General features: G+C 36.1%; 1 protein-coding gene across 5 annotated transcripts in view; it reads right to left on the reverse strand.

The window, feature by feature from the left end:
* Positions 1 to 25179, reverse strand: part of DCLK2 (doublecortin like kinase 2) — an 86617-nt gene that overhangs the window by 25571 nt on the left and 35867 nt on the right. For 4 of the 5 annotated variants that reach the window (XR_014584457.1, XM_083836365.1, XM_083836368.1 and 1 more), the window contains exons 3-8: positions 19648 to 19750; positions 17528 to 17629; positions 16149 to 16199; positions 12781 to 12875; positions 3466 to 3538; positions 2119 to 2227 (exon numbers count right to left, since the gene is read on the reverse strand). Coding sequence is in view for 4 of the 5 variants with exons in the window: in XM_083836365.1 (XP_083692491.1) it covers positions 2119 to 2227; positions 3466 to 3538; positions 12781 to 12875; positions 16149 to 16199; positions 17528 to 17629; positions 19648 to 19750 (533 nt within the window). In the remaining variant the exon portion in view is untranslated. The remainder of the gene's footprint in view (positions 1 to 2118; positions 2228 to 3465; positions 3539 to 12780; positions 12876 to 16148; positions 16200 to 17527; positions 17630 to 19647; positions 19751 to 25179) is intronic. The other variant, XM_083836366.1, reaches the window with a different exon arrangement.

A 25179-nucleotide genomic window follows, 5' to 3' on the forward strand; every position in this document is an offset into this window, starting at 1 on the left:
TTAAAAAGAAATTAAAAAAAAGAGAATTTATAGTTGGTATTTCCTCTCTCATTATTGTTAGCAACAATTGCAGTATATTTATTTTATATAAAATTCATTTAATAATGCTTCACTAAATATAAAGGTGGGATCAAATACAAAACTAGGTAATCAAGTTTAAATTTTATTTTTCATGTTTTTAAATAATTGGAAGGTTGTCTTTCTAGTCCAATCCTCTCATTCCAGAAAGCACAGAAGACATTTAGAAACCCAAGTGACTTAGCAGCCCATGTCCCATTTTCAGCGGAACTTATGTGATTTCCAAAATGCATAGCAGTTATTCCTAAAAATATTAGCTTATGTTATCTTATGCATTTAACCTGATATCTTTTATGAATGTTGTTCACTCTGTGGATAACAAAGGATTTGTGGCCAGCCTTACAGAGTGTGGGAAGACACTGTGAAGCATCATTCACTGTTTCTCTCAAGCCTCTTATGTGTAGCTTCTTGCAAGACAAAATGGACAGAAATCAATTTTCAACACAGCTGGCTATATTGCCTTTTCACAATTTTTGTATCAGACCTGCAGTTTTTAATGCACTATGGAAATGATTCTACTTTGATGTGGAACCACAGTTTCTTGGTAGAAACCATTCCAAAAAAAAGAAGCATTAAGACCATGGAATCTAGATGTTGACACTGACGAGAAGCATTATCTTAAACCTGCACGTGCAATAGGAACTTGTTTGGAACAGTAACTGTAGCATACTCAGATCACTGTTAGTCACTTTTTTTTTTTTTCTTTATCAGTACTGTAATCAGCTAGTATCTCTAGAAGCTGCCACCTCAGTCTTTATTCTTTAATATATAAACCTTGGATGCTAGTATATCACCTTCTCAAAAAGGTATTAAAAATAATGATCATCATTCATTGCTATAAACCAGAAGGAAGTATTAGATTTGTGTTGCATATCATCTGCCAATATTATCCTCAGTAATGGAGAGAAATGAATCAAACACAGTATCAGGAAACCTTTCTCTTGAGGAAAAACAGTAATGGCTGCATAATGTTAGGGATTGTAAGACCCATACATCTATGCTTAGCATGTTCAGCCTTACTGCCTAACCCTTTTGGATCATTTGGATGACTCGGAAAGAGTGTCTGTATATGAAGCTATGATCTGCTAGACTGGAATGAGTTGTTTCCATTCATAATTATGTTTCTTTTAAAGAAAACCATCAGACAGAGATCAAATAATAGAAACTGTTCCTGTAAGTTTTATGGTTTCTACAGACATTTGCTGAATTTGCCTGGTACTTGTAGTCAAGTTGGAGATTCTTCATAATATTTAGGAAGCTGACATAACTCTCGGAGTGATGAAGATAGCAGAAGGTGGTTCTAAAACATAAACTGAGAAAGTGACAGTCACATCATCTGCTATGTTTACACCAGCAGCAAAGTGTGACACAAAGTTTGCAGGGGAAGAGCAGTAATACAGCACAGGTCTGTAAAGGTATCCTGCCTACCCCAAGGGAAGTCATGCACAAGAATATTTCAGAGTCTGGAATACTGAAAGACTGATTTAAGTCCCTGGCTCCTCACCATACTACCTCACCGAACAAGCAAGCAAAAGGGAGTCAATAGCACAGGCTAACTGCCACCGACTCTATACCTTTAAAAATACTTTGCTCACAGTATTACCTAAAGCTGTGAAAAATCATTTAAGCAGCAGGCAGTAGGATATTACAGCAGCAGAACTGCTGAGGCAGAGCTGAGGTGCTCTGGGAGACTGCTTAGATTCCACATAAAATTTCCTGCCAGCCACAACAGCCTTACCTGTGGTGAGAGGGAGTTTCTTGAAGATCTACAGGGTTTTCCTTAAGAGCTTCCATAAGAAGGTAATACCTCCTTAATTTGGGGGATAAAAAAGCCATGTTCCACTGCTGCTCTCATATTCCTTTGCTGGAATAACACATAGAGAGCTCTGTGTGTTGTGCTATGTCTAGCTCTCCTGAAGCATAGGCGTATCTTTGCAACTGCTCTTTGTATTCACCTCATCACATTTTTCATGCAATTATGCTAATACACAGCTTTATCCAGTAAAATAAACAGCATTACTGAACATTTTCCTTGCTCACCGTTCTATGCACTCCTTCACAACAGCAAAATTGCCATCACCAATCACCTTTCCAACTTTATACTTCTCTAGAATGGTGGATGACACTAAGCACTTGTTTCCATTCACACCTGCAAAAAGGCAAGGTCAGTAACGAAGGAAGAGAGGTGTCAGCAGGATGTAATGTATCCCCCATAGGCAGATACGGAATAAGGATTCATAAACACAAAACAGAAGTGAAAAGTAAGCTGTTTTCCTCACAGCTTATTCTCTTATTTTTATCTTATAAGACCTAAGAACATAACAATGAACAAGGTAAGGCTAATCAGAGTTATCTGACCTTTGAACACATAAATCAAATATTACTTTGTGTGTGGATGTACTTTAAAAGTAATGAACACAGAATATTTTCTGAACACAAAACACTTGTTTTGAAGTATCTTTTTGATATTTTTGCATACTGAAAGCAAAAAATGGAAGTAAGATTCATCTAAAAGGCAGGTAAAAAAACAAAATGGCAAGTAAAAATAACTTTATTAAATAAAGAGCATAATCCCATCCAATTATTTTTTTCCCCCCTTTTTTTTTTTTAGAATAAAGCAGGCTCTACCATTGCCATGATGAAATCATCTGCTACACTTTTGTTTCTTTCTTTTAATGTGGCAATAAGACCTCGACCAATGAATACGAAATTTGATTCCTACATTTCTTATTCCATAAAAGATGATACCAAAAAAATAAATCAACAATAACGGGAATTAAATAGTGATTCAGAGGCACCAAGTCTTTGATCATTTTTAGAACGCACCAAATGTTTTATCTGTTGAACTTCTTCAAGTTCACTTAACTGTTGATGAAACATCCAAAATGTAAGTTTGATAGCTGCTTATTTTAGTATTTTTAAATTTAAAAAGACTTTAAAATAAAATTTTAAAGAAGTAACATTGATTTAAAGAGCTAAGGAACTAAAGGTTAAGTTTAGCTAAGGTCAGCTGGTGGGCCTAGTGATTCTACCTGAAGCACCACATGCAGTTATGAAGAGAACCTCACTCTCAAACCAGCCGTAACACATTTCTGGTGATGCCCTACAAGTCACGTTCAAAATCACTCAAATTCTCAAGAGTGACTAGTGAAAAGGGGGATCCGGTAATATGCTACTATTTGACAAAAAAGAATAAAATTTATTTTCTAGCTTTACGGCCTTGATGTAGTAAATGCAATTAACAATTTTTCTGATTGGCTGTTAATAGGGTATCAGGTATCTCAGAACAAAAAGTGATTTGAAGACACTGGAAATCATCTGACATTGCTGAACCAACTGTTACTTAGAGAAAAAATTTTGCAAGGAAAGTAATTGTTGGTGTCTTACCTTCAGGACTCTGGCAACGGAGTGATTCAGGTATACCATTCACATTGGAAGAAGATCCACCATGTGGAGGGATCTATGAAAGTATGTAAGATCTTATTATTTCTCATGGTAAAGTACTCACAAGGCGGCGGAGAAATTTCGAGAAAACAACAGCAAATTTACAAATTTTCAAAAAGCCTGAAAACACCTATAGAGAGTCAGTTTACTTTTCCACTTCCATTTTATTTTCATTCTTGCTTTCTCACAGTTCATCTTCATTATAATACATCAGTGACACTTTCACCAACTTGAGATGCAACCTTGATATTCCTGTTTACATAAATAGTCGAACACATTTCAGCAAGCCTATAAACAACAAAGAAAATTTCCTCCCACTGCACAAACATTTCCGTCCTCATTCTGTGGAACAAGATCACTACAATACACTGCATACTGGTTAAAATACATTTTCACATAAATTCAAACCCAAAGACAGTCATCTCCAGACAACTACTGAGTGGCCAGTGCCACAAGAACGCAGTCCCTGCTGTATTCTAACACATCTATGTCACAGATGGCAGTGTCAGAGGTTTCCTTAACTGAACTCCATCAATCCACACCCTCTTCAGATTAGCACTGAAGCACACTAGGAAGGTGATGTAGAAAGACTTGCATGGCCTACTAGTTTACATTTAAAGAACAGAATTTTGGTATAGGTGGCCTAGAACATGTATGATAGTCAAATGTGCTAGACAATTTAGCAGTTTGTACTTTAGGTTATTATGGATGTAAAGACTCAAGGCATCTACAAGACCTTCACGCTAGATGTCTGTGTAAAAAAACAAGTATCTAACTGATTTTGAAGGACGAAGTCTGGAGAAAATTGCTTTTGCTGCACTAACAACTTAACTGGTGCTCGATCTGAATCTTCACAATTCCACTCAAAGTTGTCCTGTCATACTGCCCAGTGATATACACAACAATCAGATTTTATTTTTAAAAGGAGTGGAGGCATATGAATGAATGCAATGAACACTAAAACATACTGGATCTATTCTATGCACCATTGCTTTTATAAACTCTCCCATTACAGTTAAGTGTAGTTTAGTAATTTAATAAATTCTATTAAATATATTACACTATAAATATACTTCTCTATGTAGCATTTCTTGCTGTTCTGTTGAGTTCCAGTACCTTGTTTTCTTCATGGGCTATTATAATAGTTCTCACTGCTCACCACATCAAGGATTAAAATGCTTCTCTGCCTTAAGCTCAGTGTCTGTGGAAATGGCTTTGCATGATACCGGGAATGCAAATGCAGCATTTCCCATTTTAGCTGACATTGTCTGGTTACACTGCAGAATATTTTAAATCATTAACACTATTGTCAATGAAAGAACTGAATTGACAGATAGGGATATTGTCTAAAGGCTCATGAAATGCTAATGAATGCTTAAGTTTCTAGTGGCAGCTGAACTGCCAGATCAGCTAAAGGTACAGTAACTAGAAGCTGTACAACGTAATGTTGCAGAACCTCTAAAACAATGCTGTTTACCAGCATTTGGCATAGAAGTAGCAACAAACAGCAACCAGGCAGCTACTACTACTACACACTGCTAAAAAAACATAAATCACGCTATGTTAATGTAGCTGTATTTCTAAACAACCTATTTGTTTAACAAGGTCCAGGAGCAAGGACAACTGGGTTAAAAGACATTGATGCAAATTTATGAGTCAGTTTCTTAACCCGTCAGTCACATCTTCTTCAAGCGTGAAGCAGGGATAACAGAAGAGATCACTGCAAAGCGTTAGATCACTAATATTTTTTCCGATGACTATTTTGGATTTTGAGTGAGTGACAATACAAGGGAATACCTAGCCCACATTTCCAACTTCCTTCATCCTTGTAATCAAGTTAGAATGCGACTGGGCACATTCCTTCTTGCCACAGTGTTTACAGGAAGGAAGCAAATAGGAGCAGGAAAAAAGAGGGATAAGAAAAAGAAAAGGTTTATTGCTACTGTTGTGGCAGAGATGCTGGATCAGAACCTGAAACAGTAGGTTTAACTTTAGCTCTGCCAATAATTTACCTCGTGGTTCTAGAGATGAGAGCAAACCCACACTACCAGTAATTTGGAAGCTGTGGGTCTGGGGGGTCTCAGTTTCTCAGCAGCAAAACCAGACTAGTTATTTCCCTCCCGTGTCATAGCACAGTAGAAATAAATTCTCAAGATGTCTGTGAGGTGCTTGATTAGCTAGAAAAGGTTGGGAAGAGGTCAGAATTGATAACAAGTGACACATAATTAAGTAACTATTATTAAGAAAGTGATTTCTAATCATTTAAGTAACCAGACGTAGTATTTGGAGTAACTTCCACTGTTGGTATCCCACTTGACTGGTTCACTAGTCATGCCTGAACTAGCAAGGAGATGAGAAAAGGATACACGCTGCTTTGATACTATACTAGTGAATATGCATGGAATCTATGATCACACTGCAGATTAGACTTGGAAACAATTCCTTCTCCTCTATTCCAGTCCACACAGCACTACTGCTCTGTTTAAATACTGCTCCCCTTACACATGATAAATTCAGAGTGCACAGGACTTAAATCTACCCTCTCACTCATATGCAAATCCTAGAAAACTCAGACCTGAGGGAGAATTTGACTTCTTGTTTTCAAAAGCTCACGTCGGAATTTAGAGCAGCAACGTCTTCAAAATAAGCCAGTCACCTCAGAATGGGGATGCTACTGGCCATGAACACCTAATGCTGACAGTCGCTCATGTGGTGTTTGTTATTAATTATGCATTATGCAATACAAGACATATCAGTCATTGCCTTTACTTCCCTCAGGTTGTCTCCCCACAAGTAATTTGTTTCAACAGCACAGCCAGAGCCAAATGCACAATGCAATACAATTGTTAGAGATACTGATACCGTCTCAGTGAACACAGTTTTCAAAACTAGTTGCAAATCAATTTACAGAGTAATTAAATATGCTATAAAAGGTTGCTAGCAAACCTGCCCAACTGTATTGTTGTTTTGTTTTTCCACACAAATACACTGAGATGATTTTTCTGTGGAACCATTTTTTTCAGGCTCACAAAAGTATTCAACACATTTCTCTATACTCTAGACTATTTTATAAGATTGACTGTGGCTCATCTCACCAGGTTTACCAATATGACACACCATTTTCTCAGAAACACTCACACTATTTTTTGTCATATTTGTGAATATAATACACGTACTCTAGTACCTAACATGGCTACTGTACCTTGACGTTAACTAACCGTCAGGCATTTAGCATTCTTCCTTTCATCTCTGCTAATATCCAATCTGTTAAAAATTCTGCATTATTCAAACTGGTTCTGGTATCCAAGTAGGCAAACCTATCTTTAAAACTATTTAAAGGAATGAAATTCTTTTATAGAAGAAATTTCTAGCATGCTGTCCATGTATACAATTTACCTCAAAATATAATTTGTACTTTAAGAAGTTTCAATGCTAACATGGTGAAAAAACAACAACAAAAAGTTTTCTCTACAGAGAAAGTCTAAATTCTGTATGACTAATATCCAGTCCTGTCCACAGGAGAATTCTTCTGTTTGATGACCCCCTAAACAACATTATTACTTCATTCACAGTAGAACACCTATTTCTAATACATAACAGATAAATACTAATTAAAGCACTGTAGGATTTTTTTTTTAGACATATGAAGTATGCTGTGTCTATTGGTGCCAGACAGCTGCATCCTGCCAGATATTCTATCAGGTTCTCTACTTTTAAGTTAATGATAAGAAATCAAAAGAACAAAAAAAGATCAAGCAAAACCTATAAAAAGCCTTTAAACCATCACAGAGTCCAAGAGCATGAACTGAAATGAGTATGCAAATGTAACATGATGGATAAGTAGCAAGGAAGGACTGGTCGGGGTCCCTTAAGATCTGTTTCGGAATTTGAGTCTACGATTTAGGAGTGAAAAAAAAAACCAGCAGCTTGTCAGTCTTCATTTTAATTATGCTGCGTCTACTGGTCCAGTACAGATGACTTTTAGTAAGTCTTTTGAGTCAAAACAGTACTGTACATCAGAAAAAAAGTAAATCTAGTGTTTGTATTTAAAATGGAAAGGTGGAGGGAGATAAAGTAAAACCATGTAACTATATATCTGGTAGGATTTTATTTTTTATAAGAGTGTGAGGAAGTCTACACATAGGATAAACCCATATTCTCTTGAAGTAGAATGGTACCTTATTTGACAAACCTTTGCACTCAGTGGTAGATTAATTGTCTGTGACAGGTATTTGTGGAAATGTTTTGGGCTTTTTACATATTGAATGGGCAGCCTCTTGCAAATACATTGGATGGTGCCTTCTAGAGCATGTTTTTCTGTAATGTTACAGCTTTCCACCTAACGGTCTGTTTTGCCTGTCTGGATAGAAATGGAAGACTTTTTGCCATCATATTGCTAGGTTTACAAAAGTCCTGTACGTGTACATGCAAGTGCTTCCTTGACCTCAGTCAGACCTCTTATGGTTGTTCAACAGCCTCATACTATGTCTGATATACACTAAATGTAATGCCTTTGTCCTCCAGCACATTCATAATGTGCTAAACAGACAGATCTGTGTGGCACATGTGTACATGCACCCACACCCTTCTGTTTATAAAATTCTAGTCAGAAATACACAAATATTATTACTAATATTTCAAGGTCCTGTAAAATCCTCCAAGTCTATCTGTCCAAACTGAGCAAAAGTCTAATATTGTTAACTTTTTCTCAAGGTCTGATCTGGCATTGCTAAGGTAGTCTTTCAATTGACAGCTAAGAAGAGAATGTCAACTCTCAAGCCTTTAGAAAAACTTGATATTCTCAAAGAAGCTTTCTCTGTCTTCATGAAAGAATTAAAATTGCTGGTGAATCTAATTGTAGACTACAAGTATTTTAGTGAAATTGTGAAATAACTATTTGTAGAAGTATTCTCTGAAATCTGGGAACACTTTCACAGTGTCACTGTAACTCATCTGTGAAAAGCTGTGGTAAAAAAGGGCAACAGGATATTTTGAAACAAATGAAATCATATTTATATAATCAGTATTTCTAGTTAGATATTGTTGGTATTTATTATAATGCTCAATACTAACAAAATCTGTAAGACAGAAACTATATACAAGAACTTCATAAGTGAAACTCAAAATCACCAGTAGCCCACCTGTATCAAGGAGCTATACCTGTAACAATAAAATAGCCAATTAACACTTAGTGATTTTGCTAGCATTATTTTGAGCATACATGGTATTTCATATCTATTATGTCATACATTTTATTTCTTGGCTCTGGAAACACTGAAGAATCATGTCAAGATTTACCCTTTCTCCTAAAGAGATTTTGAGTTTCGTCACGTTATGTAAAGCTTTTAGTGAACGTAAGACAGAGGTGAGAGGACTTAACACTGAGTGCAAAACATCAGTTTCCCTTCCAGCAGAGATTATCCAACTCCTCATCCGCTCTATGAGCAAGAAGGATGGTGAATTGTAACTTCACCACGGGCAACAGGTAAAGAATTCCTCAGAGAACCGCTGTTGCCTAGGTTGGATAATTCCTTGTAAATATTCTTAATATGCAATTGCTAACAGATAGACACGTGTACAATACTGAAGATTAAAGCCTTGATGAAGGTAAGGTACTAATCTCTCAAATCACTTAAGCACATGTTTAACTTTAAGTACATTAACAGTCTCAAGTAAACGGGACTACTCAATAGCTTAAAGTTAAGCAAGTGCTTATGTTATTTGTTGGATTGGGTTTTAATACCCTTTCACTTTGGTCATTTGGTCAATCAGTCAAAAAAGTAATAGAGACAAATTCAAACACTATTATTTAGCATTGGGTTTCTAAGAAACGCCTTAAATGTAAAGCTTCTTTATTAGTACAATTTTATTTCTTTAAAGAGATGTCAAGACTTCATAGTACTTATTTTCAAGAGGGAACAACAAAATGCATTCAAGTAAGCATAAAAATATTGCAACACCACTTTTCAAAATCTCATACTTAATCCAGTAACTGATCATTTTTATGGTAAAAATCGTGCTCAGTAACCCCTAATGGCATTACATATCTGAGACTATAAACACACAGAACCAAATAAGAGCACTAAACCATGTCACCTGTCTACAGAACAGAAAAAGGACTCCTCAGTCATTTGTCCTGTGCCAACTAATGCAGTATTACTATTATTTCTTAATCCATGAACAAATTTTAATCTCCATAGAAAACTTAATAGAAAGATAAAAAGCTCAGCACATTAGCTCAAAAAAGCTTATCATACAGAGCAGTCATTTACCTCATGCCCTTACCTGTTACTTTTTATATTTGAATCCTTACCTTGAAACAAACTCTCTGCAAAGTCAAATGCTTAGTAATGGGCTAAAATTGTGAGGTTAAAAATAAACAATAACAAAAATACATAGCAGCACACAACTGTGTGTGCTTCTTTAATGAGTATCCTTATTTATTTACTCATCTGTACTCAAAAGACAATATCCATATTTTTCACTTACTAGGATAAAGGCATTTATTTGGGGTTGTGGGGAAATTCTGTAGTTTTTATTATTCTGCAACCATAGCATAAAATCCTAGGACTTCAATGTCACCTCAGACTCCAGTAAAATCTTTTTAAACACTTCTGCAAAACTGGGATGTTGAACAGCACGCTGGCCTACTGTATGTACTGAACAATTAATAGTACAAGGGTACTCTAGTTGGAGAGTGAAAAAGAGGCAGAAGGAAAGCCCTTCTCTTAAAAGATAGGCTGTTCATCAGGACTGTTTCCTGCAAGGAGATTCTGTGCCTGAGCATACCACTTCTGATAAAGTGCTGTAAAGCAGAAGGAATCCCTGGGGACTGAAAAGACTTTACTTTAAAGGAAAAGTGGCATGCAGAGAATATGATGTAAGATGTGATGTCTGAGACTGAGAAAAAAATTGCTGTTACAATCAGTATCTTTTATAAGTTTACTGCCTTGATACCTAGCACTAGGCTGATCTTCAAACAACTTAGCCAGCTTCTAATCTATAGTGATGTATTTTATTTTGCTCTGTCTTTCCATGCAACATTGTTTATAAAGGACAGTTTGTGTGCAGCTGCTCTGGTGGCCTGCTCTCTACAGGATTTGTTCCCTTTTCCTGCTAACTCAAGCTCACAAAAAATCATATTTTTGACATTTTTCTAAGTGTTCCTGTTTCATGTTCTATAAAAATAAACATGTATGCTTTATAAACAACAAGGCAGCCACAATACTGCATTTTCGAAGCCAAAAATCTCAGAAATATACTTTATTCCTTCACTGTCTGCCACAGTATTTATTTATATCTACGTTTTCATTCAACTGTCATGGCACCTTCTTTAAATAAGTGCAGGAAGCCGGACTACTTGTCTGTGCAGTGATGTAGTCTTAGCAACAAGGAATTCTTTAACAATAGAGTAAAGCAATAATCTCAAAATATTAAACTTGATCTCTGCTTTCTCTCTGTTTCCCTCAACAGACTGACCAAGATCAATCCTACAAAAATAATAACGGTTTTCTTAAAACAATCTGGTTTTGCATAAAACCATGCTTTCCATGTTACTGGTTTTATGTTGATTAAGTAATACAAAAGTATTACTTCTAGAACGTTATGTTCTAGACAAGAAACTGTGTGGTGCACTTGATTGTTTTGGAATTTATTCTGAGATTCACCAGCTAACTTTCTCTGTCTTTAGTCTCAGGAGCGCAGCTGGGATCCTCCTACTGAAAAGATGCACCCCAATGGGATAAAACAAGAGGTACTCACTACCTCAGGTCCAAGACGATTAATTAGTTTCTGATGTTTTCTTTGGCCAGAGGAATGAGTTATTTGACATGAAAACCCATTAATACCCAGCACCAATGAAATTCCAAAATGAAAATGTACAAGAGCTTACTTCAGTGAGGTTGACAGTGAAGGGGAAGTACGACATGTCCGCTTTGCTGAAAATTGCTTGTTACTAACAGAATTATCTGCTTCTTAATGGAGCTTTAATCTGCTAAAAGCAGACTAGACAGTGCAGGAAAAAAACAATGAACCAAATTATCTAGTTTCTAAACTTGTAGTTTCACTAAAGAAAGAAAAAAGAGCATGTGTTAAATATAGCACTGACAAGCTGAGGGCTTTGTGTAAATTTTATATGAGAGCTATCCAGAAAAATTTTAAGACCACAGTTATAATTTTCAATGTCTGAACTATAACTGCTCTTGAAAATGCTTTAAAAGAGAAAGACCAATCCATGTTGCTTTGGAGATAAGAGTACAGAATGGTACAGATCATCGACACTAAATTGCTTCAATGAACCAAACAACTAAAAATATATTGAAATTTAACATATAAATCAAAATCTTTTCTCAAAATTATCACAGAAGCCTGGCAGAAGTCAGTGTGCTACTCCTTGAAAAACAGACAAAGATGCGGCAACAATTAGCATGTCAAAACCCAAAACTAAATACTATTCAAATCACGTCCTTTTGCCAGTCCCTTAATTAAGACAACAGTTTTCTGCAGAATGTACAGCCTCTTCACAACTGTTGTGTTCACCAGTGGGAGCTATTACTTGATCAGAATAATCAGAGAAAGAACCATCTAGTGCGCTTCCACAAAGGCTGCAATTGATGATTTCATAAGAAAATTCTCCTTGAATGGACAGCTGCACAATGCAGCTCTGCTGTGCTCCAGACCATTCCTTTTATTTCACCAAGCAAAAGGCTCAGAGCAGCCTCTAAGAACTGTACATGTTGCCATTTTTTAAGTAGGAGAGGAGAATTCTTTTGGTGCAACACAGAGAAAAAGCTGCCAGACAAAAGGACACTCCCAAAGGAACACCTCACATGCTTTTCAGATCGCATTAAGTGGTGAAATTGAGTGCCGTGGATGAAGAGGGGTGCTTCAGATGAAATTTTGATCAATACTACAGGATGATAAGGTATCCGGAAGATGATATTACATTTAAATAGCCTAAGGGAATATAAATTACTCAGGGAATTTCTGCAATCTACAAAACAATGGAAAATTTGAAGGATAAATTGACATATTCAAGCCATCATCACCACCCTCAACCTTCCCTAAGCTGAGTTTCATACTGGAAGCCTAAGACAAAATACAAAAATCTTACTTCAGCTCTCTTTTCCACCTTAACTCAACAATCATACTAGCAAGGCTGCCCTACAGAATTATAACTCTTTCTATTCTTCAGTGCTAATGTCATACATCATTTAATTAATAAGGGAATTGAGTATTTTTGATGGTTCTGCTACTTACCTTGAGTCCACGGAAGCTGCCTGGGCTTGTTGGTGAAGAACTGGAGGACTTTGTAGATTTTGGGGTGGACAATTGACTGCTTGGGGTTCCATTAACTAGCCAAAGCAATAAATGCAAACAAATGGAAAGAAAAAATGAGTAAAAGGAAAACAAAACAAAATAAAACAAAAAACAACACCTAACTTGCTTTTAAACATAATATACTCAAGTCTGCATACAAAGATCAAAACAGACTCATCAGCATTTAGGAATAAATTATATGCTCACGTGACACACAATTGCTCCCCCAAAACCCATGTGGCTGGATATCAGACCAAGACAACAGACAATTAACACATTGCCATTCCAGAGTTTAAAAAAGCCTACTCTGTACTTTGCCAGTGGAAGAGCTTTGGGCAAATAATAGCCATAATCTCTTTAAATTCCATAATTTATTGTGATATAGCACAATAAACTATGGAAAGAGAAAGTCTTCATAAGCACATACATTGAACTGTCCACCTCTCCTTTTTGTATCAATGATTACTTTTCAGGTGGAATGTTTCACAGAACATACCCTTTTTGTATTTTTTTTCCTTTTTAAGTTTTTGTTTGTTTGTTTTAAGCAAAATAGGCAAACGAAGTACGAGCTGTTTGTCTGATACGGAACTTGACTAGAAGTTCAGAAAAAATTGATTTAGTTTAAAAAAAAAAAAAACAAACAACAAACCAGCACCTAAAAGCTAGTAGGTAATTCCTGAACTTCCAAGAAGTTCAAGTATCTGTTTGTAGTATTTTATGAAAACATTAAATATTTTCCCTCTTGACTTCAGGAATTCATTCATCTTAAGTCCACTTTTCCAGGGAGGTCTGATACAATACCTGTTGTATCTGTAGTGATTTGAGTAACATTTAGGTTACTCCCTGTATTTTTCTGAAAAAACAGACTGATGAATTTCATTATGAAAATAACATACTGTTCATCACACACAATGCACAATATGATGCAACATTATTTCCTCTCTAACTGAACCTCATTTTTCCTAGGAGAGGAAAAACACTAGGCAGAAATTTAAGAGCTAAAAGGTTTCACAGCTGATTCCTGCTGAAGAATCTTTTTTTTTTTTTTCAGAAAGAAATTTTAAAAAGGAACCCTGACAAATAGAAGTTTAGCTACAAAGTAAATAATGGTTACATCTACACACATTCTTTACACACTCAGGAGTCCATCACAGGTTATACATCACTTCTTAATGAACATTATTGACTTTATTTTACAACTATCTATTAACCTAGTACCCCAACATTCTCTGAGTGCTGAAGATGCTTTCTAAATACCACATTTTCTACTTAAGCAGTCTATCTATAGGTAGTCTATCTATCACTAGGCCAGGCTGATGGCACTGTAGCTTCCACAAATCCCTGTTGTCCAGAACTGTCTCTCTCTCTCAAGTATGATGTTAAGATACCACTAATTAGCATTTAGATACAGAATAAGTTTGTCTTGAAATCTTAAAAGTTCAATTTACGTTCGCAGCTCTGTTACAGGACTAAGGTTTATTTTTTCTTTTTATGCAAAAAGCATCTGGTATTCTTAGGATAATTTTACTTTTGACTTTAACAAGCATTACATGCAAGAGCAATAGCAAAGCTGCATATAGCAAATAGCAAAATGCAGCTTAAGTGCATTTTTTAAGAAGCTAAAGGAATTTAGGAGCCTACGTCCCTCCTGCAGATCTCTAAATACACTATTTTTCATCACTTTGTTTTAGATAACCTTCTTTAAACTGGGCATATCAACACTTCATCGTTTTATAAAGAATTTGTAAGTATGAAGATGAAAAGGACTAGCAAATGCTATCTTATGTTTTCTTATTCTTGAAAGGTCATACACAATTTGCTCTAGCCATTGGGTAAATTCTGATCTGTAAAGTTCATGAACAAAAATCAGATATTTCACTTGAAGAATCTGCTTCCAAATGACCAACTATTACTACAGGAGCAAAACAATTTTTCTTTATTCACAAATTTTTTTTATAAAGCTTATTGAAAAGTCAGTATTTCCTGAGTATGACCATTGAGGGCTGCACTGTAAGACATCTCTATCTGTTTCTAAGTCACTATTCTCCTTTAAAGCACTGACAGAACCACTGAACTGTACCCGTGAGACTGGCTGATCAACATCATCTTTTCTCTCATAACTCTCTAGGAAAGTACATCCCACCCTCACAGTACTCCAGCTCTTAGCTGGTATCTTAGCTAGACTTGGTGGACAAGTCTGGCAGGGGCATGACTAGATGACCTCCTGATGTCCTTTACAAATTTTGTTCTATGATTCTACCACACATTGTACACTCCGCTGAGCTTCATACTTAACAGAGCTGCCTGTAGATACAGCTTTGTGAATGCTTTTTATGATCCACTTCATGCAAGTTAGTACACAACCACAACGGTAAAAGCTGGACTTGGCCCTTTGTATATGTAAAAATTTCACAGGTACAGATAGTCAACCAGCTGCTACTGAGACAGCAGTACTTTTTTTTTTTTTAAACCACAAAACACATAAGTCACCTGTATTTGTTTTTAGCACTTAAACTTGTTTGCTGCTATTGATTTGCTATTTTACGTGTATGCAAAACTTACCTTTCTTATCTATTTTCTAACTATAAGTTCTTTTGAGGTTTCTTACTACACATGTAGTGGCCTGAACATACAGAAAAATATCTTCTCTGTTATTCTTCAAATTGTACATATTAGGTGACAATTCTTTACCATATCAGAACCTTGAAAACTGAAAAAACTATGAATACCCTTTAAATAGTTAAATTCTAATAGTCCAAAGTCACAAATTATTTGCTAATGAAAGCACACATTAGTTCTAAGAGCTGTAGTGTTTTAAAGCAATGACAAACATACTTTCACTTTGAACTGAAAGTCCAAAGAAGTTTCTCACTGTTTTAGAACTTAGGCTGAAATAACAAAAGAAGAAAAAGGAGAGTAAGAAACTGTAAATAAAATGAAAAACTGTGGCACGTGTTTTTGCACTGCTTTTTTGTCAGCTCTTCCCCCTTTCTTTTTGCACTGGTTCAAATTTTCTGTTATTGCATGCTTTAGAATACGAATGTGTTGCTGCTCAGAATGCTCCTCTACTTGCAGTGAGATTATACCTTCACAAATTTAATGTTGACGCCATTAGCAGATGTCCAGCAACTATAAAGCATCACTTATATTTTTTCAAAGATCTACTTTAGTAAAAACACTAGAGTCTCTGGCTCACCGAATGCAAAATATGTGTTACAAGCTTGGAAATATTCACAGACGCAGAGGAAAGGTGAATGGAAAGGAAGGAGACACACTAGTGATATACAGCCATAACAGTAATGGCTCACCTGGGGATTTTGCTGAAGAATATGCACTGGAGTAGTGGCCACCCCTCTTTACTGTACTCATATATTTGACACAAAGGAAAAAGACATTAAGGAGAAAAGTTATTAAAACAGCTCTGAACATGCATGAAAGAAAGAAGGGAAAATAAAGATAACTAAAGACTACATGAGGAAAAATGGCAAGTAAATAGAAGGATAAATACCAGACACTTTGGATAAACTTTTCAAATTAACCTAACCAATGGATGTGTCCAAGTAGAAATAAGTAAGGAAATGACAGTGCTGATTTCTAAATACGTTGCATAAAATTCATTGTTGATAGATTTCCCATGCAATCTCGCTGGAGTTAACAGGATCGCATGAAATGTATATCGCTGGTGAAACTCGCCCTTCATGCTACATTTTTATTTTTCTTTGTTCTTACTACAGTCCTCCTTTGAAGCTTTTCAGTTAAGTATTCACACTTTATAAACAGATGATAAATATTCCACTTTTAAAGAACTCACAGACAGAAAATGACTTTAACCAGCATCAGTTAAGCAAAATAAATATTGATATGGATATGAGAATATGAAACATGTTGCAGTTTTGAATGCACGCACAGGAGCTTACATGCATATAGTTACAACCAAAACAGAGCATTGTATATTTACATATTCAATGGTTTGATTTCAGGGCTACTTCTCCAGGTCTGAGGGAAAAAAATCAATTAAGTTTTATTATATTTAGAAATTAAATGCAGAACTAAAAAAGGAAAAACAAGTTTCTCCCTTCTACTTATTTGTATAAAAGGCTCAGTGTTTGGAATTTATGGTGTTCAGTCAAACTGCTGGCATATACACAATGTGAACCCTTCTTTGAAATTACAAAAAGCACAAGAAAAAAAGATCTGTTAATGAGCAAAAATATTCCAGAACAGCTCCTAAAATTACATGAAACAACAAAAGCCTATGTTTTGACAATATTTATCTTATATAGGAAAAACTTTTCGAATTCAAAAGTTTTAAGGCTATATTCTATGAGCGTCAATTTAACCACATAGCCATCCTGTACTTAGAGACTTCAAGAAATACAAGCACCATGCTGAAAGCATATCCCAAGCATACAATTAGTACAAAATATTCCAGTTTTCATAAAATGAAACTTTTTATGCCTGTTAATCAATAAATAGAAGCCACACTTCTTTTCAGGATTCAAAAATAAATGTGTATTTTGTTATAAATCAGTATTATATCTATGAGAGAAACTGATAAAGCATTTTTACCTCAGGAAACAAACCATGGCACTTATATTTCACGTATAGCCAACAGCCTTTTCAATCCATTAAACAAATCCTAGATTTCATGCATTTTATGTGTTTATCTCTTTCTTAGAAGTTGTACCTGAGGCAGGTGATTTGCTTCGACGTGAAGGTCCTGGACTTTTGGACCCAGAATACCTCATGCCAGATGATCGGGAATAAGACGACTTCATAACACGGCATTCTACAAACCAAGCAGATGGAGTTTCAAAAACAATTCATTGTACCAGCTTCCTCCAAACCCTACTGTTGCTGTTTATCATCCAGAAAAAGAACATCAGTATTTCCTAAACATGCTTGCCAAACTGAATGAAACAAATTTATAATGACAACCTCAGAACTTCAACCCACATACCATATACATATTTTTGAGCCAAATGCTTTATGTAACCTTCTGCATTTAATATCTGAAATCTTGAAGTCAGATTATGACCATTATTCAAGTTAGCACAGCTGAAAGAGTAAAGCCAGCCAATGACAAAATTCCTCTGACAGTTCAGTAAATCCTGTGTGCTGTAACGGCACCTCCACATAGGGCAACTGCACAGCAAGCTCAATTCACCTTACTTCAGAAGAAGCTGATGTTGTGAACAATTTTTGAAGAGGTGAAAAATGTCTATTGCTTTCAAAATGCTGAGACAACAGATTACTGCCATTTACCACCAACTGTATGTCATTAAATAAAGGACAACCTAAATGGGAAAGGAATAAATAGTCATACATGTATTGACATTTTGATGAAATTTGAATTCCTACAGTTAGCATCTACTGCAAATCTCTCCCCATGAAATCATATAAATTTCCCTCTCGATTTTGTCTCTGTTATTCATCACCATGATGGCAATGCAATGACTGTGATACAAAGTCGCCATCAGAAGTAGTATGTAGAGCTGTATCCCCTGCCAGCCAAGTCATGATCCACTCTGTACTTAAACTGCTTTTATCCATTATGACCTCCAGACATGTAACAAGAAGCAAGGACCACTGAAGGTGAAGAGACAAATTGAGAAAGAAACCCTCCATAACTGGGTTCTCAGTAAGGAAATGAGCTCAGTCTGTCCATGGTGTAATGGGAAGAGTAAACTTACAGCCTTGGGATCACAAAGGAAATTATAATTTTGTTCAGGCTAGAATTTGTAGTGTGAGTTAATACTACCATGTTCTCCTATGTCTGCACAAGAATACAAACATATCTTAGCTAGTTTTAAATGGTTAAAACATACCCTTTATTTGAATCAACATAATCAAGTAGTTTTGGAAGAATAGCATGCTGTCGATTACACTAGAATGGGAGCCAGTTGAAATCCTCTATCCGTCCTACTGTATGGACCACTGGTTAGGTACGTACCTATGCCTCTTGATATAACAGCAGACTTTGTAATGAAATTATGGTGTTCATAAAAATTAGAAAAAACAGCAAAAGTTCACAACCCAAATCTATCCTCAAATAATTTGATGGTTCTTGCCAGGGCAATTTTTATTACCACTCAGATTCATTTTTCATAGAAGGAAAACTGTGATTTTACAGACAATACAGACCTAAAAAGAAAAGGAGGGAAAAAACAAACAACAACAACAAAAAGCGTGTATGATTTGATATTCCGAGACAATTCTAAAACTCCCTGGTAGGGAACTTTTTCTTGAACTTGCATTATAGATTTTCTCTGTATGGAAAAGTAACTTTCTTAAACAAGTTAAATTCACGATCTGTCAATGGAAGACAGTGTGGACATAACATCCTGGTTTGTCTCACCTCCTTCTCCGCACAAAACCCCCTACCATCTCACAGTATAAACAGGCTCAACATGGAATATGACTTGTCTAGCAGGACAACCTGAGATCTGAAATTAGCAGTTACATATGTGATCTTTTTAAACATCCCATGATGACAGCAATATGTGAGACCATCTTGTAGCCCATAGAAGTCAAAAGTAAATGTTTATAACTGGTTTTAGGAACATTTAGAGACATAACTGAACCTTTGAAAATTCAGTGCTGTTTTCCATTGAACTTTAGGGACAGGGTTCGTTAAACATTGTTAGTGCATTTTAACAGATATACAGAATTCAGATGATGGTTTGGGAAAATGCTTTCATCAATAAGAAAATATATACCAATCTATAATGCACAGCTTGAGGGGGGAAAAAAAGGAAATCTCAATGAACTTGACTATCTCAGTAGGTTCAGGATGTATAGTCTTACCGCTGTGATCCAAGACGAAGTCATCCTGAGCATACCGATATTTTTCAGGTCCACATGCAATGAAGACATCGTCATCTCCAAAGAAGTCCTGCAAGCATGTCACCTTGATGGCAAAATATACAAAGTAAAATAAACAAATGCAGTATTTTCAAATGCTAAGTCTTCAGTTAGTCAGCAACACTTAATTAGTTTGTTTTCCTTTTTACAGCGATACCGTAACGCTCTTTTATAATGACAAACACTCTAGTTCCCAAGTATTTCAGCTATCTTCCACGTACAGGAAGAAGTACAGGAAACCTCACAGTCAAGAATGTTAAGTATGACTGCCCATTACCTCCAAGACCACCTTCTCTTACATTTAATACCTGTATTTTTGCCTATATGTGCATGCTGACGGCTTTGATGAAAACAGCTAGAAAACCTACTGAAGCATTCTGGTATTCTTACATCAATTGCTTGTGGGAAAATCTGTTAAAATTTTTGTGCTTCTGCATTTTTTTTTATCTATGGCATTTAATATTCATATTTTGGTGTCCTATTAAAAACAACAAACAAACAAACCCAACAAGACATCTATTTCACCCTGTCATTAAAAGGTAGTCCTTACTGAAGAAAAAAGGAAAAACAAAGTTCCTTCCATGCCCTTTACAGCTCATTCTGTTCTTTATTGTTGCAATAATGAAGTTAAAATACATTTGGAGAAGGATGGGAATGTCACAATGACAAATGCTTTAGATATTCTTTAAAGAAACAAAACCAAAGACCTTGAATAAAACCACCCCTCAAAAGCCAAGAAGCCAGTTTGTGAAGAAATGTCTGCTTTAAAACAAATTAAAACCAAAAATGCCACTAAAGAAATTCCAAACTCCTTTTAACTGTCCCTAAGAAAATAAGTGATTGCAGGTAGGAAGATATTTTTTAAATGTAAGCTGATTAATGTTTTCCTGTGTGCTCTACATGCCCCCCACCTCGCTTCCCTATTCTTTTTTACGTTCCTATTTAACATTGCATACTCTGAATGAGATTTGGGAATAAAAGATTTGTAGAAGCTATGAAAGTTAGAACCATTTGGTAAAAGCATTTAATTAACAAGCTAAAACAAATCACTGCTTCTATGCAAACGGGCCTTTTTTCCTTTTTTCCTTTTCCAGATACCTGTCAACACCATTTGCATATTTTACCCAGGGTGCTAACAGCGAGTGCTGGCAGATCTCGAGGAAGGGAAGGGTTTGCTGCTGCCTGCAGCAGGCAGCTGCCCAGAATACCAATGACCCTCCATTGCTGCAGGAAAGCAAGGACCAGGCGCTTGCAAGCCACGCAGTTGTCATGGCAGCTTTCCCTGGAAGAACAGCAGGTGCCCTTGCAGCACGAGGAGCCACACGGCTCGGCCACTTGCAGCATCAACTGCTGGTTTCACTGTGTTAGGAAGCCAAAGGGCTCCGGCCATCAACAAAATCCTTTTATTTTTATCTTATTGTCACAACAACAACCCACTTGCATTTCCCGGAGATGTTTTAAGCTGTACTTGAAACTGCTGATGGTGGTTTAACCAAAGAGGCAGTACCAATGGGATTCAAAAGGCTGTATAAATTTAAGAGTTTTGCTAACACGGTATTTATTCCCCTCTACCTAATAACTCACTCTACTAATAAGGAGAGTCTACATCCCCAGAGATTTCTGTTTTTTGTTTTGTTTTTCCCAAGAGCATCACCACTGATGTAAAAGCTTGCTTTAGATACAAAGACCAAATATCTTTTCCACCTACAAGGAGTAGGAGGGCAGAGAATTCAACAACCAACTCAAACCCATCCTTATAAGAAAAGTAAGGCGTGGGAAACCTTTCAGAATAGTTACCCCAGTTGCACTGCTGGAAAAGGAGGGAAACACTCCATGAAGCCCAAGTTCCCACCCAAAGCCCCCAAACTAGGTTCCATTTCCATAACGTCTGCGCACCCACCACTGCCCTACCTGTGCCCCTGTGCCCTCGCAGTGCTGTTTCAAGCAGGTTACAGCTGAATGCTGTACTTTAACAGAGCCTAAAATGAATCCTTCTGTTCTGATTTAAAGCACCGCAACTTCCACCTGTCCATCACAAGCCAAGGCTTCAGCTGACTGTAAAGGGTCTTAAACTGTACTTATAACTGGACCCAGATAAATGCAAGTGTGAGAAACATTTACATAGCTGCTTGCCATACAGTGAATACTGCAATTCCTCCTTCTCCCTACAAATAGTCTTGACTGGTTAACATGTAAAATGTGCAAGCATGTAAAAAAAATATTTTAAGAGTTCAATCAATGAAGAACAAAGATCTGCTCAAATTTACCAAGCTCCCCCCCCCCCCCAAAAAAAAAATAAAAAATTACAAGGTAAGAAAAGTGTTTCTAAAACCACATTCACAGAAATTGTTGGTTTTCCTAAAAGCACAATCTAATGGTTATTTTTCTAGGCCTTCATAATAAAGTCATAGAATCAGTTCCCAAGATGCAAGCAGATGCTAAAATAAATGGTCTTCATTTCCCACAGAGTTCAAACTAATGTATATGCTGCAGTTAATGATAACAGTGCTCACTTAGCATGCAAAAATACTACTGAGGGAAAGGTGAACTGAATAGTTTGCATGAGATTTTGCATGCTGCAGGTCCACTGTGGTCTCACTTGCAAATAACACAATTCTGCTTGGAAGAATATCTATATTTTGATCAAATAGCAATATCTATATTTTGATCATATAGCAATTGTTTATAGCTTCAAACAGGATTCATCGGTTTAGAAATTTAAAAACAATTGAATTTTGAACATTACTTATCTTTTTACTTTCATCAGCAGTAGAACCTTTGCATATGAGAACTATTTCAGTAAGCTAGTGAACAAAATTTGATTTATTGAACTAGTATATGATAAATATAGCTTTTCTCTCCACTAAGTGCCTGTCTGCTGTGTCCTACCCATTCTTTTTGTTTTGTTGCACATATGCATACCATAGCAAAACCAGCAAAATAAGGAGTCTTTCATTCACTCATTCAAGTAACAACTCTCTTGCTAGTCCTGATGCTGTGGGCTTTTGTGCATGATGTTTAAATTTGAAAAGCTGTAGACACCTTGACAAGGTCAAGCACCAGAAGAATATCTAATTTTCAATACTATTGAGGGCTTTTTTAGAATTACAGTCCTTATGTCATTTCTGAGATTTAGGTCTGGCCAATTCCTAGCTTTAAGCACAAAAGCTCTACATGAGTACTCAGAGCGCTTGTTTTCCAGCAGTGGCCTGGCAGTAACACTCAATCAGAACATCTCTCCTGTCTGTGGCTTAAATTACCACAGATAATGGTCTTGAATAAGAAGATGATGAATGTGATTTGCTTGTCTACAGAAAGAAAAGGTCTATTTAAACATATATATATATATTTTAAAAGAAGGCATATACGGAGGTACATGAAGAAGCTTTGTAGAATTAATTACAGTTGACACTACAAAGCCTTACACCAGAGTTTCATATTTCTTTGAATTCTTTTTTTTCCAACAGAAAAATGAAATATGTTTTGAGAAAAACTCTTTAGGAATGCTTTAAAAAGAACATTAGCTAATTAACTCTGAATTAATTAATTCTAAGTAAAGTGTTTTAAATGTGTTAAGCCCTATTTATTTCTAAAGACAACACCCTTTCCTGGACAAACATTGCCTATGTTCTGCTGGTAACTCCACTACTTTCCCTTTATTTTGAATACAAAGCGACCCATTGTTGCTCCTCTGACTGTCCAGCCTGCTGTCAGGTTGTCTTGTTGCACGGCTTCTGTTCAAACACATCTATTTGAAAAATAAATTTCCTCATCCTCTGCTGTCCGCTGGTGCAGTGTTTCAATGCAACATATACAACCATCACATTTACCTTTTAAATTGGTTTGTATTTCTGACAAATATTTATAGCCAACCTAAGAAGTTTCCTCTTTACAAAGAAGTATTTCAGTCAAATAAAGCTACAGGACTAGATTATAGAAAACCGTGACCTTTACAGAAATCCCTTTCCCATTATTACCATCACATAAGCCTAAAAATGTAATTTGCACCAACCCCTACTCCTACCTCTGACTGTAACAAGCAGAAGATGCATCCCTGGAAGACACAAGAAGAACGACCCATCGTTTATAGACAGAATTCAACAGGGATTTTATAATTATCCTTCATGACAAAGTTACAATTAGAAAAGTTGAACGACGATCTCGCCCACAAGGTATTTGTCCTCCATCCTCCAGAGGAAAAAAAGCACTAAAAGATTTTGAGAAACTGACACTACAGTGTTTTATAAACATATTAAAAACTACTAAAGAATTCAATTTGTCTCAAATTTTTAATATGAAAAAGAGTCCTGTAACCAACTATAATTAAATGACCACCTTATAGTTTTTTTTTTTTACTGGATATTTCATTAAAAAAGGCATATATTTTGTATGGCGCCCTGTGAGTCAGAGGAAAGGCAAGTAACAGGCAGGAAGTGACAACTGGCAACTGGAGCACAAAGCCTAGCAAATGGCATTTCTCTTCATGTAAAAAAAATGATGCGTAAAGCGTAATAATATTTAACCTCTTGAGCCACAGACTATGACAATGTCATTGTTACTTTATTCAGATTAACCAACAGTGGAACAGTTCACAGAGGAAAGATACCTTTAAATATCCTGTTATCCCAAACACAGCTGTGCAGAATTGAAAGAAATTTACACAGATAAGTAAGCAGTATGGTGTTCTTTAAATATTATCTGAGGACTTCAACTAGTTTAAAGTTTTAGTTCAAAACAAAAATCAAGTTTTTAACACATGCATTTGTGATGTAACTTTAAAACAGACTATTTCCTTTAGGTGACAAATTAAAACAAACAAAAAAAGCACACAGCAGATCCATATATCAAGACCCTTCAGCCAGGAGCCCACTGAATAAATTGTATTTATTCCAGCTGTACAACTATGTTTCATTCTAAATGTAGAATGACAAGCTGTAAAGACAAATACTTTGGCTCAATTTAGTACGGCTGATTCAATTTAAGTAACAGCAACAGGACTGGATGGTTTAAGTCTTAAGAGCCACACCCTGCGCCTAGGGAAAGCTGCTCTGGATGACAAAATCCCCACATTAGATGAAAACTGAACTAAGACATCCAACTGGAAAATATACAAAAGATTGTCTGTATTTTTTTTAAACAATGAAAAGAAAATGTATACCTACTGACTTCAAGAAAATAGGATATGGTGTAAATATTTGAAAAAGGAAGTGCATAACATACGAGGCAAAAGGAAAAGTAAGAGAAGTGGCATGCACAGTAACAGCTGGATCTGTGCATATTTGCAGCTCAGCAGTAGTGACAGGCATTAGGGGCTGAAACTCTTAAAGAAATGCAATATGACCTTTTCCCAAAAAAATGCTACAAAAAAAACAAAACAAATCCAAAAAAAAAACAAAAAAAAAATTCACTGAATGTCAGCATAACAAAACCAGATACAACCTCCCTGCTCGTACCTTCAGTCTGACAGGTCTCCGC

Source organism: Anser anser (assembly GCF_964211835.1).
Source record: "Anser anser genome assembly, chromosome: 4".
NCBI classification, from domain to species: domain Eukaryota; kingdom Metazoa; phylum Chordata; class Aves; order Anseriformes; family Anatidae; genus Anser; species Anser anser.